The 13,824-nt window shown below is 39.5% G+C and overlaps 1 protein-coding gene across 3 annotated transcripts in view; it reads right to left on the reverse strand.

The window, feature by feature from the left end:
* Window positions 1-13,824, reverse strand: part of LOC124622191 (putative mediator of RNA polymerase II transcription subunit 26) — a 283,782-nt gene that overhangs the window by 149,649 nt on the left and 120,309 nt on the right. For all 3 annotated transcript variants that reach the window (XM_047147835.1, XM_047147836.1, XM_047147837.1), the window contains 2 exons: window positions 11,583-11,777; window positions 2,956-3,332 (listed from right to left, as the gene is read on the reverse strand). In XM_047147835.1, the coding sequence (XP_047003791.1) occupies window positions 2,956-3,332; window positions 11,583-11,777 (572 nt within the window). The remainder of the gene's footprint in view (window positions 1-2,955; window positions 3,333-11,582; window positions 11,778-13,824) is intronic.

A 13,824-nucleotide genomic window follows, 5' to 3' on the forward strand; every position in this document is an offset into this window, starting at 1 on the left:
GCTGTGACAGCCACTAAATATATTTAAAAAAAATAAAAAATAAAAAAAATAAATTAACGATTTAAATACTAATACTTTAGGTCATTAACTGTATTTAATAGTTGTTATAATTTTTAAAACAATTAAAAACAACAAATGAAGCCTTACCGGCAGGTAGGTAGGATCGAAACAAGATCAGATGCATGACAGTCTGGCACAGTATTGACTGAGCAAACTTATCTGCTGCCTTGCTGCTTATGACCCATATACGAGATGTTTATGAGTTATGTTTAAAACTTAAAAGTCCTTTTATCGGAATTTTCTGGATAGTGCGCTTTAAGACTTCTATGAGTGGATGCCCTTGAGGTATACTACTAACCTACAAAGTCTCATCCCGAACTAAATTTCGAGACTAGAAGGTCCCCTCGTTAGAAGTATACAAATAAACAGTGAATAGTGGTGTACGAAACTGTGCTGTGTTCAACTTTAAAAATGCACAATTCTGCAAATCAGCATAAAATTAGACCACAACTACCAATGCCTAATGAAAGAAACCAAAAATTTGCTAGCAGAGTTCATTTCTTGATGAAAGCGAAAAATCTAGCAGAAATTAACTTAAGTAAAAACTACAAATCAAACTGTAAATATCTTTAATTACAGATCACCGATGTTTTATTTCAATAAAGTGAGCCACATCTGGTGAGAAAAGGCTCATTTTCTTTTAGTTGTACTGATGGAACAAAAATACCCTCAGAAACTGTAAATCAACAGTCTACAATATGGCTACAAAAATGAAAAATTTACTGTCCTAATTTCTTAATTAGTATGTCCATGAAAAAAGCTGGTACTCTTTTTCAAGTTCCATCATGAATTTAATATTAGAAAGGAAAGAGTTTAATGTTCCATGCACTCCTTAAATTTTTACACCCCAAGTGGCCACACCACAAAGGCATCATCCAACATATGATAAAAACTAGTTGTTTGACTTGTTGGAGTCTACTGTGTGTACTTCGCAGTGTTACATATGCACGACCATCACGACAGGTGATAACTGACTACTTATCAGCACACCATCAGTTTGTTCATAATATTTTCCGTCAAAGAGTAAATAAATCAAGTGAAAAGACTAAAAGTTCCTAGAACATTTGAACCCCATCCATTCTAATTAAAAAAACTGGAACTTGAAAAACAGTGACAGCTATCATTCCTCAACACGAAGTTAAGAATGGAACGAATGGACCCCAGGGAGACAGTGTATAATGAAAAGCCATGCAGACTGACCTCTATCTGCATGACTCGAGTATCATCATCCGTCACAAAGAAATTTCAGGATAAAAACTCTGGTCTATGAAGTTCGAATGCAGTCAGAAGACAAGGAGCACTGCATTGAAGAATTACAACACTTACAGTGTTCCAAAGGAATGGGATGCAGTCTGACAAAAGGGAGAAATTGTGTCTGAGATGGAAGAAGAAAAGCCAAGAATCCCTTTCTTGCCTTCTATGCCCCCTATCTTCAGCAAGAGCAGTAGATTCGAATGGAATCATGGCATGCAGTGTATTTCAGGCGGCCAACAGAAGATAATTAGTAATTAGCTGCTTCCAAGCTTGCCTTGAATATAATCATAAAATGAAATAGCACATGAACAGTATTGTGGTATAAATGTGAAGTGTCTGAGAAAGTGTTATTAGGATGTCTCCTAAAACAAAAACTTCATAAAGCCCATAAAACAGGAGTGGAGTCATCAATTTAATCAAAGCTTTCAGCCCAGCACCTTATTTATCAGGAGCCTGCCATGTACTTCATCCACCAGTGCTGTAAAATGCTGGAAGAATGTGCATTCATTTCACAGAAAAACAGGGAAAGTTTGGGGAGGGGGGGGGGGGGGGGGGGAGGGGCATCAAAGGGTGTAGTGGGCACTGGGAGTCGAATTCAAGCTCTGCTATAAAAAAATGGCACTACACCAACGATACTTCACCATCTGGTTGCAGTAAAGGCAGTGAATATGCAAAGAGCACCTGAAGCCTGAAGATGATGACAAGGCTGGTTGTCAAAATATTGTGAATCAAAATGGAACAAACACCTTGCCTGAACAACTGAAAGCACACCATTAATCAACTGAGCTGAGAAAATCTGCGAGACTGAGACCACATACCAGAGTCAGTATTGCCTTGCATGTCACTACCTGACTGATCTTCTGGCAGCTTCCACCCATCTTTGCATTCTTATGCAAGCCATTCATGTTGTTATTTTGTAACAATGAATGATTACACTGATGGTTCAGTAATATTCACACCTGCCAGCACTTCCCTTCTTTCGAATTGGGATTATTAAATTATTCTTGAATTCTGGAGGTATTTTGCTTGTCTCATATAGCTTACATACCAGGCAAAATAATTTTATCATGATGTCCAAATCTCATAATAATTCTGTGGAGATGTCATCTACTGCAGTTGCCTTGCTTTTACTTAGGTCTTTCAGTGCTCTGTCAAATTCCTCTTGCAGTATCACATCACCTTCCTTCAGAAAAAAATATACGACTTAGTGACCAATCACTTGTCACTTCCTACTCACATTCATATAATAAATTTAAAAAATGAGCTCACTGTTTGGTATACAGATTTATTACTATAAAATCATTGTTCAAATGTGCCCCAGTATACCGCTTCTTCCTCTTTTTGAAAATGCTACATGTTGAAATTAAGCAACCGTTAAACAATTAAGAGATAATTAATCATGCAGATAAGAATATCAAACAATTTAGTAGTAAAATATACTTAGCAGAATCAAGAATCAGGAGTAACAGAGACTGAATGAACACGAATGAGTAATTTTGTGTTAACACTTCAAAAGTATCAATATTACTCACCACAAAAATAAATTACACAGTGTGGTTTGAAATGTTTGAGAGATTATCAATCAGAGGAAGTCACTACTTTTCACATTTGAATATGTTTAAAAATAAATAAATCAGTTACCTGCACATTTTGCAACCCAGGGATATTGGCCACTGCTCCTTGTAGGCTTGCGAGGCTAATAACATTTGGCTGAGGGGGGCTCGAAAGTGGTGAAGGTGTGGCAGGAGTCTTTGGAGAAGGTGATGAATACTGTAATGTTTGTGATGGAGTCTTTGGTGATGGTGATTGTGCAAGGAACTGTTGTTGTTGCTGCTGCTGAATTTTGGGTGGAGGAGATGTGAAGTGCAGTGCACTTGGACTGGACGTTGGTAAAGGTGTATAAGGGGACTGGGGAGTTTGTGGAGACGAGGGTGGAAGAGATCCTGGAGTTGAAGCGTTGATTTTTTCTAATAATGAGACTGTGATGTTGGGGCTCGGCTTCTCAGCACATGGTGTACCTGTAACAGAAGCTTTCATGAGAACAGAAGATCCAGTACATCAGATAAGTGACAAGAATCACTTGGCAGTGGCAATATTCATATGGCATTTTTACCACACCACTGTGATCATTTTTGCAAAAGCAAATTAAAAGATTCTGCAGAGATAAATAAACTGGGTGCCCCATCCTTTAACATTATACAATCGAACTTTAAGGTCACCAGGCAGCAAAAATTGTTTATTATAGTGATGCAAAAACATCAGTGGAGCAGCCTTAAGCTGCAATATTAATATTATATTTTAAAGACTTTCCCACTTAGCTTGTTTTATAAATACGAGGGCGGTTCAGAAAGTAACCTCCGATTGGTCACAGTGCGGGTTGTGGGGGGAGTAGCGACGCCATCTGTGCGTTCACGCACTCAACAGGTCAGTCGGCATCAAGCCGTGGTCGAGTGAACGTCGTACCTGCACTAGTTTAGTTTTTGTGGCAGTTTGAAATGTGTGCTGCAATAGAAAACCCCACCAAATGTGAAGTGCGTGCTGTCATAAGGTTTTTTACAGCCAAAGGATATTCTGCAGCAGCTATTCATCGTGAGCTTTGTGCCGTGTACGGACCAAGAGTTATGAGTGAAGGAGTTGTCCGTGAATGGGTACGTTTATTTAAAAGTGGATGAGAAAACGTTCGTGATGAAGAGAGGAGTGGTAGACCATCATTGGTGACTGACGAACTCGTTCAGACAGTTGATGCAAAAGTTCGTGAAAAATCGATGTTTCTCAATGTCGGAGTTGTCTACTGGTTTTCTACAGATTTCTAAGACTCTCTTGTACGAGATAGTGACAGCAAGATTGGGTTACCGTAAGTTCTGTGCATGATGGGTGCCCAAAATTCTTACCGACCACCACAAAACTCAAAGAATGGCCTCTGCATTAGACTTTCTGTCACGTTATGAGGACAAAGGAGAACCATTGTTAAAGAGAATCGTGACCACTGACGAAACCTGGATTAAGTACGTGAACCCTGAGACAAAAGAACAATCAAAGATGTGGGCACATTCAAATTCGCCTACCAAACCAAGAAAAGCCTCACAAGATTTTTCTGCCAGAAAACTGATGGCAACGGTGTTTTGGGATGCCAAAGGGGTGTTGTTGGTTGAATTCATGGAACGTGGTACGACCATTAATCAAGACGTGTACTGTGAAACAATAAAAAAGTTACGACGGGCTATACAGAACAAACGTCGTGGTATGCTGACTTCCGGTATCGTTTTTTTGCACGATAACACCCGTCCTCACTCTGCTCGCAGAACAACGGCCCTTCTTGAGTCCTTCAAGTGGGACATTATCAACCATCCACCTTACAGCCCAGACCTGGCGCCAAGTGATTATCACCTCTTCATGCATTTGAAGAAATGGCTCGGGTCACAGCGGTTTGATGACGACGAAGAGCTCAAAGATGCGGTCACAGGCTGTCTCCAGGCACAAGCGGGTGATTTTTATGCAGAAGGAATTTCAAAGCTTGTGAAGAGATACGATAAGTGCCTCAATCGCTATGGAGACTATGTAGAAAAATAGTGCAAAGATGTAGTTGTAAGATGTATATATTAAAATATTTTTATTTAACTTGGTGTATTTTTTTAAATCAACCGGAGGTTACTTTCTGAACGGCCCTCGTAAATGACGATTCTTACAAATCATTCCTTGTCTTGCATTCTAGTTGTGGTAGCAGGCAGACACATCAGTGTGCAGGTGATATTATCATAGTGAAGGAGACCTTTAGCACTCCAAATCAACCACATGGTTGCATCAAACTTTTCTTTATTAATTACACATACTACAGATCACAAACTAAATGATATTCTGTAGTTGTGAAGCATTAGCACCAACAAAATGCAGGGTCTGACTGCATGTTTTCTGCCACAAATAAATGGACAACAATGAGACTAGAGAGAAAACTTAACTAATTTCCACGGAGTCCAACTGCCATCTAGCACAATACGAATCCTGAGCTCCCAACAATGAGGAACAGACATGACACGACAGTGGAGCATTACAATTTCTGTGCATCAGGTTCAAAATTTATTGCAGCATTATACAGCACTAATACGTGTAGGAAGTAGATAAAACCATACAAAAAGTAACTATGGGTAAATAAAACGAAGCCACAGAATAAGCTCCTGCTACTAGTCATTAAAAATCTCCATAGAAACAAGTACTATGAAAGCATGAAGTAAACTTCTACCATTTTTCTGATTTTACTTAACATTTATGCTGAAGGTATTCTCAATTGATGAGATTTTAAAATACGATTGGATATTTACTTAAACCTTAATAGATACATAAGCATCTTACTATTGATTGAAAATCAAATAAGATGAACTCCAAAAGGAACTTCATCTATAAATCGAGTATGTATATGATACAGTACGAAAACATCAAAATAGAACTCAAAAATCACTATATACTGCATGAAAATACAACAAAGGTATGTATGGCTAACAGACAAATAGGACACCTATTTAGAATGTGACTTAAGTTATGCATGTATCTAAAATGAAAAAAATCCATTTATTTAAACTGAGAACAATTAAGGTGACTGTTTGGAGACATTTTAAACAACATTTCTGCCTGGCTGCGAAAACTAGGTCTCCTTTCAGGGTGAAAAATCAAACACAGGCAGTTGAAATGATGTCCCAGTTCAAGTGAAATATTCCATTTTACAAGATGGAGGAATAAATATGTAAGAGAAGAGCTTAACATAGATAGTACATACTGAAATGCAATGTTATAAACAGAAATGAAAAATCCACTAAGAAAGAATCCCTGGTAGCCAATTAACATTACAACAGCAGAATTTCTGACATTCATAAAATGGAAAAAGGGATATTTTTGCCCCACATAAAATATATTAATGTTTGACATAAACAAGCACCAGTGCATGAACTGCTGCAGAGTGAAAATTTCATTTGGGGAACAAGTACTTAATTTTAGCATACAAGGTGGAATCCAAAATTTTCAGAACTGGTGCTGCTATCTGGAAAGTAGGAGTAGTAGACCTTTGCACCGCAAGGTGGTGAGAGCTGCATATCTGATGAGTCAGTGTGCGGAGTGGCATTCAGCTGGGAGGACGTGTTGCGTGTCCACATTGATTTCCGTAATACTCTTTGTTTGGTGTGCGGCGATGTTACGATGGATCCACAAACAGAACAGCGCATGTGTATCAAATTCTGTGCGAATCTCGGAAAAGTGATACAGAGACCCCTGCAATGATATGGTTATGACCCAGAGACAAAGCGATAATCGTCCCAGTGGAGGAGCCCAGGCTCTCCAAGACCCAAAAAGCGACACAGGTGACGAGCATGATCATCTTTTTCTTTGATACCAAGGGAATTGTGCACAAAGAATTCATCCCACCCAACCAAACAGTGAATTTTGCATACTACTCTGACGTTTTGCGATGGCTCCGTGAAAACATGCGGCGACAATGGCCCGAACTTTGGCGCCAAGGGAACTAGTTGCCGCATCACAACAACGCCCCCAGTCACACGTCCTTGCTCACCAGGACCTTTTCAGCAAAAAACAACATGGCGGTTGTACCCCATCCACTGTACTCACCAGATTTGGCACCTTGCGACTTCACACTATTCCCAAAACTGAAACAAGTTGAAAGGCCGTTGGTTTGACACTCCAAGAGAGGATTCAAAAAGCATAGCTGGTGGTGATATACACCCTCAATAAACAGGGCATCCAGAAAACGTTTGACAAGTGGCAGAAGTGCTGGGACCGGTGTGTACGTGAGGATGGTAACTACTTTGAGGGTGATGATGACCATTAGCCCACAGGTAAGATTTTCAACAGATGGCAGCACCAGTCCCTAAAATTTTTGATAGCACCTCGTACATTACTTCCTGCCATTTTGCAAGATATAACAATAATTATTTAACACAATAACTAATACATTACTTACTTATTTCAATAAATTAATATCTTATCAATTTGTGATTGCTCATGCTGACAAGTTTTTGTGATTGCTCATGCTGACAAGTTTTCTTAACTTTAGATTTTCATATAGTAGCTGTCTGTAGAACTTTCTGGACACATTTAATATATATTGCCTACATTAAACTCGCATGTATCCTGCACACTGTTTTGTTGTACTTTTAATCCAAGTCACTGAAATATTGCTCGATGCACTTAGCACAAGTGATTTCTGTTGTAGAAGCACATTTTGTGGTACTTTAAATAATTGTCACTGGTCTCGTTGCCTTAGCAGGGATTGATTTGGCACTTATTCTGCTTTCTACATCATTTTGGTTCCATATTCTCTTCTTTTGTCTGTTCTTCTTCGGTTCTATCATTCCCTCGAGTTCATTTCCCAGCTGAAGTATGAATTTCTTCCTTTCACCTTCAACTTTTGTAGTCCTGTCTTCCTCAGTTGCGTGTAATATTATGGTAGATTGATAATTTTTACTTATGGACTGTCTGACAGCAAATGAATAAAACACAATTTTAGTGCCATACGCGTTTCGCCTTTATTTTCTGCAAGGCATCATCAGTAGCAGGTTGCGTGGACAATTTCTTACATATTACACTCCTGTTGCATTTTTGTTTTGTTCTTCTTCTTATGAATGCCAATTTGCAGTTTTTTCCCACATTCCACAGTACTATGAACTGAACGCTTGTTTTAATGCAATGTTTTGGTTTCTGTTGCAGACTGTCAAAAAAATAAAGGCGTATGGCACTAAAATTGTGTTTTATTCAGTTGCTGTCAGACGGTCCATAAGTAAAAATTATTCTTCCTTTCAATTTTCTTGTTCATTACTATTTTTTAGATGGCCCATGCATTTATTGCTGCAGTGTCCAAGATGTGGTGGTAGTCACACATTAGCTATCTCCTACATGCAAGCTTTTTAGTATATTTATGGGTAATTCCATCAAAAACATCCACCCACTCTTTGTTGCAATGTAGAATGTTAGGGTCACAGGCTTCTCCTTTCCTCCTCTAATTATTGCAGTGTACTTACAAGGGAAGCTCCTCATTGCACCCCTCTCAGATTTAGTGGTAAGATGGCCCAGTGGACAGCCCGTCACAAATTGAACACAGATAAAGCAATGAAACAGGAAGGTCTACTGAACTGTGAAAACAGAAACAAGACAGAAACAGTGAATAGTCCAAGCTCAAGATGTGCAACATCAAGCTTTTCTTTTCACAAAATTATGAACTTTCCACCCAATCAGTGATGCGTCTGTCGTTTTCAAATCCATGATTCTGTCTTGGAGTAATGTCCATATGCAACAGTGCGGTGTAAGGAAGGGACCTCCAGCCTTATGTACTTCTTACTTGTTCCACACAAGTACCGCACATTATGACTCCTAAGTTCCATTTTGACTCTCGAATTCCTTCGTTGTAATGTAGTTCACACCCGTCTATTTGTGGTCTTCATTTCTGTGAGAGGTCTATGCAGCATCTCTTTGCTCTTACTATTCATCACATTTACTTGCAGTGGTGATATACTCCTACCACGTAACTCATGCTCTATAACTATTGTATAGTACAACAACAGCCAAGATTACAAAAGGAGAACAGACACGTCAATGACCAGACAGGAAGTTCACTATTCCCTGCAGGGAGGAGGGGAGCATGAGTGAGATTAAACAAGGATCTCTCGCTTTGCAATCACCACCATGACCACACAACCATGATGCAGTGGTTCTTGCAGTTCGTTTGATGTTCCATATCTTATTCTTGGACTGTTTGCTGTTTTTATTTTGCTTATTTTTTTCACACTTCAGTACGTACACCTTCACCCTGTTTTCATGCTTTATCTGTATTCAGTTTTTGACAGGCTATCCACTGGGCTATTTTACCACTAAATCTGAGGGAGGTGCAATGGGGAGCTTCCATTGTCCAAAGAATGACATTTTTACTCTTCTTTCCTTTCTACAGAGTCATGGTGGTGCAGTCTGTGTTGTCAGTCTGGCACAGGGCGATTTGGGGGGGGGGGGGGGGGGGGGGTGTCTTTCAGTATTTGGCTTCTTTATGTCACCAGGGATGATGTTCATTGTTGTACAAACTATGATGCGAAAACATCTGTTATTACATTTCTCCCTAGATTTAGTAATGTCTGCATGAAACATAGAACAACATACTCTCTGACTGGTTGTTTGCCTCTATGTGTGCCCTCTTTTCCAATGTATGGGAAATAATTACATATATAAGTTGTCATTAGATATCGGCAACAATCAAGATACCTTATTTGTTACGTTTGCTGGGCATAACTCGAGTGAACCAGCATCTTGGTTGTCTTCATTATAGCTGCTCATCTGTGGTTATGGTTTCTCCTGGACAGTAAGACTGATTACTGTTTTCCGTGAATTTTGGCCAAATTTGAGATACAAAAGTGAATTTGTTGGCTGGTTCGCATTCAGTTGGGTCAATTTTCCATTTAATCAAAGAAATCTGATAAGATTCTGAAATCTGCCTCTAGCATAATGTTGCAGAAGAGGTTAGGCACTCTTGAAAGCAACCAAAAGTCATTTGCACACATACCTTTTGCACCAGCTACAACCCGGAGCATATACAACGGCTATTAATTTTTCCAGTGGCCCATGTGACATGATCCAACTATTTCAAATATTTGAATCTATTCATTTCTTCATGAAACATAGCACTGCTTCATCAAAAATAAGACTGAAATCACAGATGACAGTGTCATCTACTTGTTAACTAGTGTTATGTAATGAGACCGCTCTCTCTTCAGACTGTTCACTGTCAATCTCCTTCCAAAAGATGGAAAAATGGCAATCTCCCACTCGGTTCTATCCCTAGGAACCGTTTTTGCAGAGGCTTCCAAGTGGGCTTGCTGCAATAGATGAGTTGAGAATAGATGCAAATCAGCATCTGAATCCTCATCCGCTAATCCCTCTTCATTCATACCATCATCTTCACTTGCCTGTAGTACAAAATTCTAATGTTTATCGCAGAAGTCAATTTCTGAATCAAACTCAGAATTCTGTAAGAGAAGAAGTATTTCTTCACCAGAAAGTCCCCACTGATGAGACATATTTTAAGAGTCTTTCATGGACAAAGAACATTACCTAAATGAACGATATAAAGTGTAATGTGAATCTGCCAAGATGGAAAGTGCACCTACCAAGACGAAACACTGAGCAGTAACAACTCTGCACGATTTTCAAGTGTTGCAACTTCACTCTTGGATTATTGACAATATATTCAGAAGAAAAATTAGAGCTGTCTCAAACTGATCCCTTCAACTGCTTCAGGTATACCGAATAAAATGTCATGAAAATATCAATATTTGGTAAATTCTAATATATCATCATCAAGACAAGAAAGAATTAGGAAAATTCAAATGATTTTATGAATAATGCAAAACATGTTGAGTATGACACTTAAGACAAACATATGACAAGAGGTCATTTTGAGCTCTTCTGCTGTTTCAATGTTTTACTGTACCATCCTATGGCAAGAGAAATATGTGGGAACACAAGAGGCAGGCATTGAAGCGGGGCGGGGTGGGCATCGACGCGGGGGCGGGCGTTGAGGTAGAGATGGAGGAGACTGTGGAGGCAGAGGTGGAGGAGGGTGTGGAGGCAGAGGTGGAGGAGGGTGTGGAGGCAGAGGTGGAGGAGGGTGTGGAGGCAGAGGTGGAGGAGGCACTTTTGAAGCAGAGGAAGGTGTCGAGGCAGACATCGACTTGGAGGTGGAGGAGGGCATGGAGGCAGAGGCAGGTGTGGAGTTGGAGGCAGTGTGGACGTGAGGTAGGGGCTAGTGTAGACTGAGGTTAGGAGGATTATGGGATCGAAGGATATGTAGCCAAGACGCCTCCCATCTATATAATCCAGATTAGTTCCATTACGGATCACATACTCTTCAAAATGCATGGATGTATGGTCATCTACTTTACTAGCAAGGTAATGTAACGGGGGGGAGGGGGGGGGGGGCTTTATACTGGGCAACAGAAGACATATAGCTGGTCTCCATGGTTTAGAATGGTTGTTTGTTCTTATAAAAATATTTGTATTCCTCTCAGCATTTCCTTTACTGTTTAATTTACCTACAATACTACTCATAGCACTGCAGTCAGCAAATACTGCTAAAGATATGGATTACGTAATATCACTTTAACAAACACGACATGATAACCAATAATAACAAACACAAATATTACAGTAATATGTTGAAATACTGAAGAAAGTCACCCAGAAATTAATATTTTATTCAATGAAGAAAGGCGCATATCACGAATTACCTGCGAGCAATGCTTGCAGACTGGGCGCAGATACACTAGCACTGGAGGTACTTCCTGAGGAGCTTGTGTCGGCAGCTGGTAACTGGCTCGATAACCTCCTGGTCGCTGCTACAGCGGGCAATGAAGCAGTGCCGAGAATTCTGCCTGAGTGATTGACTGTCACTGCTTGTGGCTGAGGGGCCGTTTTACTTGTACCTAAGAAAAGTAATCATCATAATCAGAAATCCTATCAGGTTACCTTCCATTCAGAAAACTGTTGCACTCAGTGACTGTCATATTGACTTGTAAATTGTAGATTGCACGATCAGTCATCCTTTTTAAATTTTATTATTTAAAAAGGACAACTGATTGGTGCAATTTATAATTTACAAGAAATCCTATATTGATTATTGTGCGTGTTTATGTACAAAAATTTATCTTGTTCATTTATTACTATATGGAACAAAATAAGCACTACTACAAAATCAGGTGAAATTAGTTTAAGTGTACACACAATACCAACATTTAACATCCAAACCATGGAACGAAAAAGAAAACAGAAAATGTATATAATACACAATCTCTGTAAATAATCGTTTTCATTATAGATGCTGACTGTACTTCACAAATTAAATTTGCTGAAGGGCTGTTATGAATGTACCCCAATGATTCAAAGTCTTTACCTTCCTCACAACAAGCACTATAATACTATGTCCTTCACAATGATTTTGCTACAGTTAAAATTTCCTATTGTATGCAAGCATTGTACCTCTAGGTCTACATAGATACTCTACAAACCACTGTACAGTGTGTGGCAGCGGTTACCCTGTACCACCACTAGTCATTTCCTTTCCTGTTCCACTCGCATTTAGAGCAAGAGAAAAACGACTGTCTGTATGCCTCCATACAAATCCATATTTCTCTAATCTTATCTGCATGGTCCTTTTGTGCAATGTATGTTGGTGATAATAGAATCATTCGGTGGTCGGCTTCAAATGCCAGTTCTCTAAATGTTCTCAATAGTGCTTCTCAAAAATAATGTTGCCTTCCATTCAGGAATTCCCATTTGAGTTCTTGAAGCATCTCCGTAACACTTAGGTATTGTTCAAACCTACCGGTAAAAAATCTAGCAGCCCACCTCTGAATTGCTTTGATGTCCTCCCTCCTTCAATCCCCCCGCCCTTCCCTGGTATGGATCCCAAACTCTCAAGCAGTACTCAAGAATAAGTCACACCAGCATCCTACATGCAACCTGCTTTACAGGTGAGCCACTCCTAAAACTCTTCCAATAAATCGAAGTTGACCACTCGCCTTCCCTACTACAGCAAAAAGGTTGTAAGAATCTGAGCACAAGTTATGGTAAGGGAAGAAACTTGCCTGCGATGTTTTCAAAGGGACTATTCTAGGATCTGTCTTAAGCAAGTTTGGGAAACCATTGGAAAACTAAACGTGGATGACTGGACAGGGATTTGAACTACTGACCTCCATAATGTGCGTCCGAAATCTCAACCACTATGCCGCCTTGCACTCCCTTACGTGCGCAACTTGTGGAATACAAGTCTTTGAATGTTATCAAATATGATTTCAGGAAAGAATTTAAATGGAATTTAACTAATGTAAAGACAACTACATAGTAAATTACAGAAATATTGTAATGGGTTTAGTGCAAAACGGCACAAGTAATGTTACTCCAGATCACGTAATAATCAGATTACTTATTATTAAGGCAAAACAAGTACCACCATAAATAGTTCTGCTGACACTGAAAAGATGTCACAGACAACACGACACTGCTAAGTAACCTATAACTTGTAATGTCACAGAACTGCCAATGTTGTCATTTTCCACAAAGAAATGTTGGGCCTACGCAAGGTCTGTCGCAGGTCAATGTAGTCAGCCATACCAATTCGGAGTTTCTGAGACATAGTGCTGCAAATAATGTGGGTTTATCACACAGCTAACTGTATCATAAAGTTGGCTGTAGTGTCTCAGGAGCAGATTTTTTCCTATGGTTTCAAGCCATGAACCCGGATGAGCTGCAGCGATTCTACAAATTAAGCCTCAGGAGCACTTTCAAATCTCTCGCTTCACAGAATGCACACAACAAAAACAATGAGCTGTGTGCTCTACAACAATCCCACGGTGGGCAATGTTTTGGGGTTCTCTTCTGAGCGTTTAAGGACATCATCTTTAAAGTTCAGATTGTGGCATGGCTGTGGAGCATCACAGTCAACACTGCTAGTTGGGATTGTACCAGCTTTTA

Source organism: Schistocerca americana, chromosome 7 (assembly GCF_021461395.2).
Source record: "Schistocerca americana isolate TAMUIC-IGC-003095 chromosome 7, iqSchAmer2.1, whole genome shotgun sequence".
Classification (NCBI taxonomy): Eukaryota; Metazoa; Arthropoda; class Insecta; order Orthoptera; family Acrididae; genus Schistocerca; species Schistocerca americana.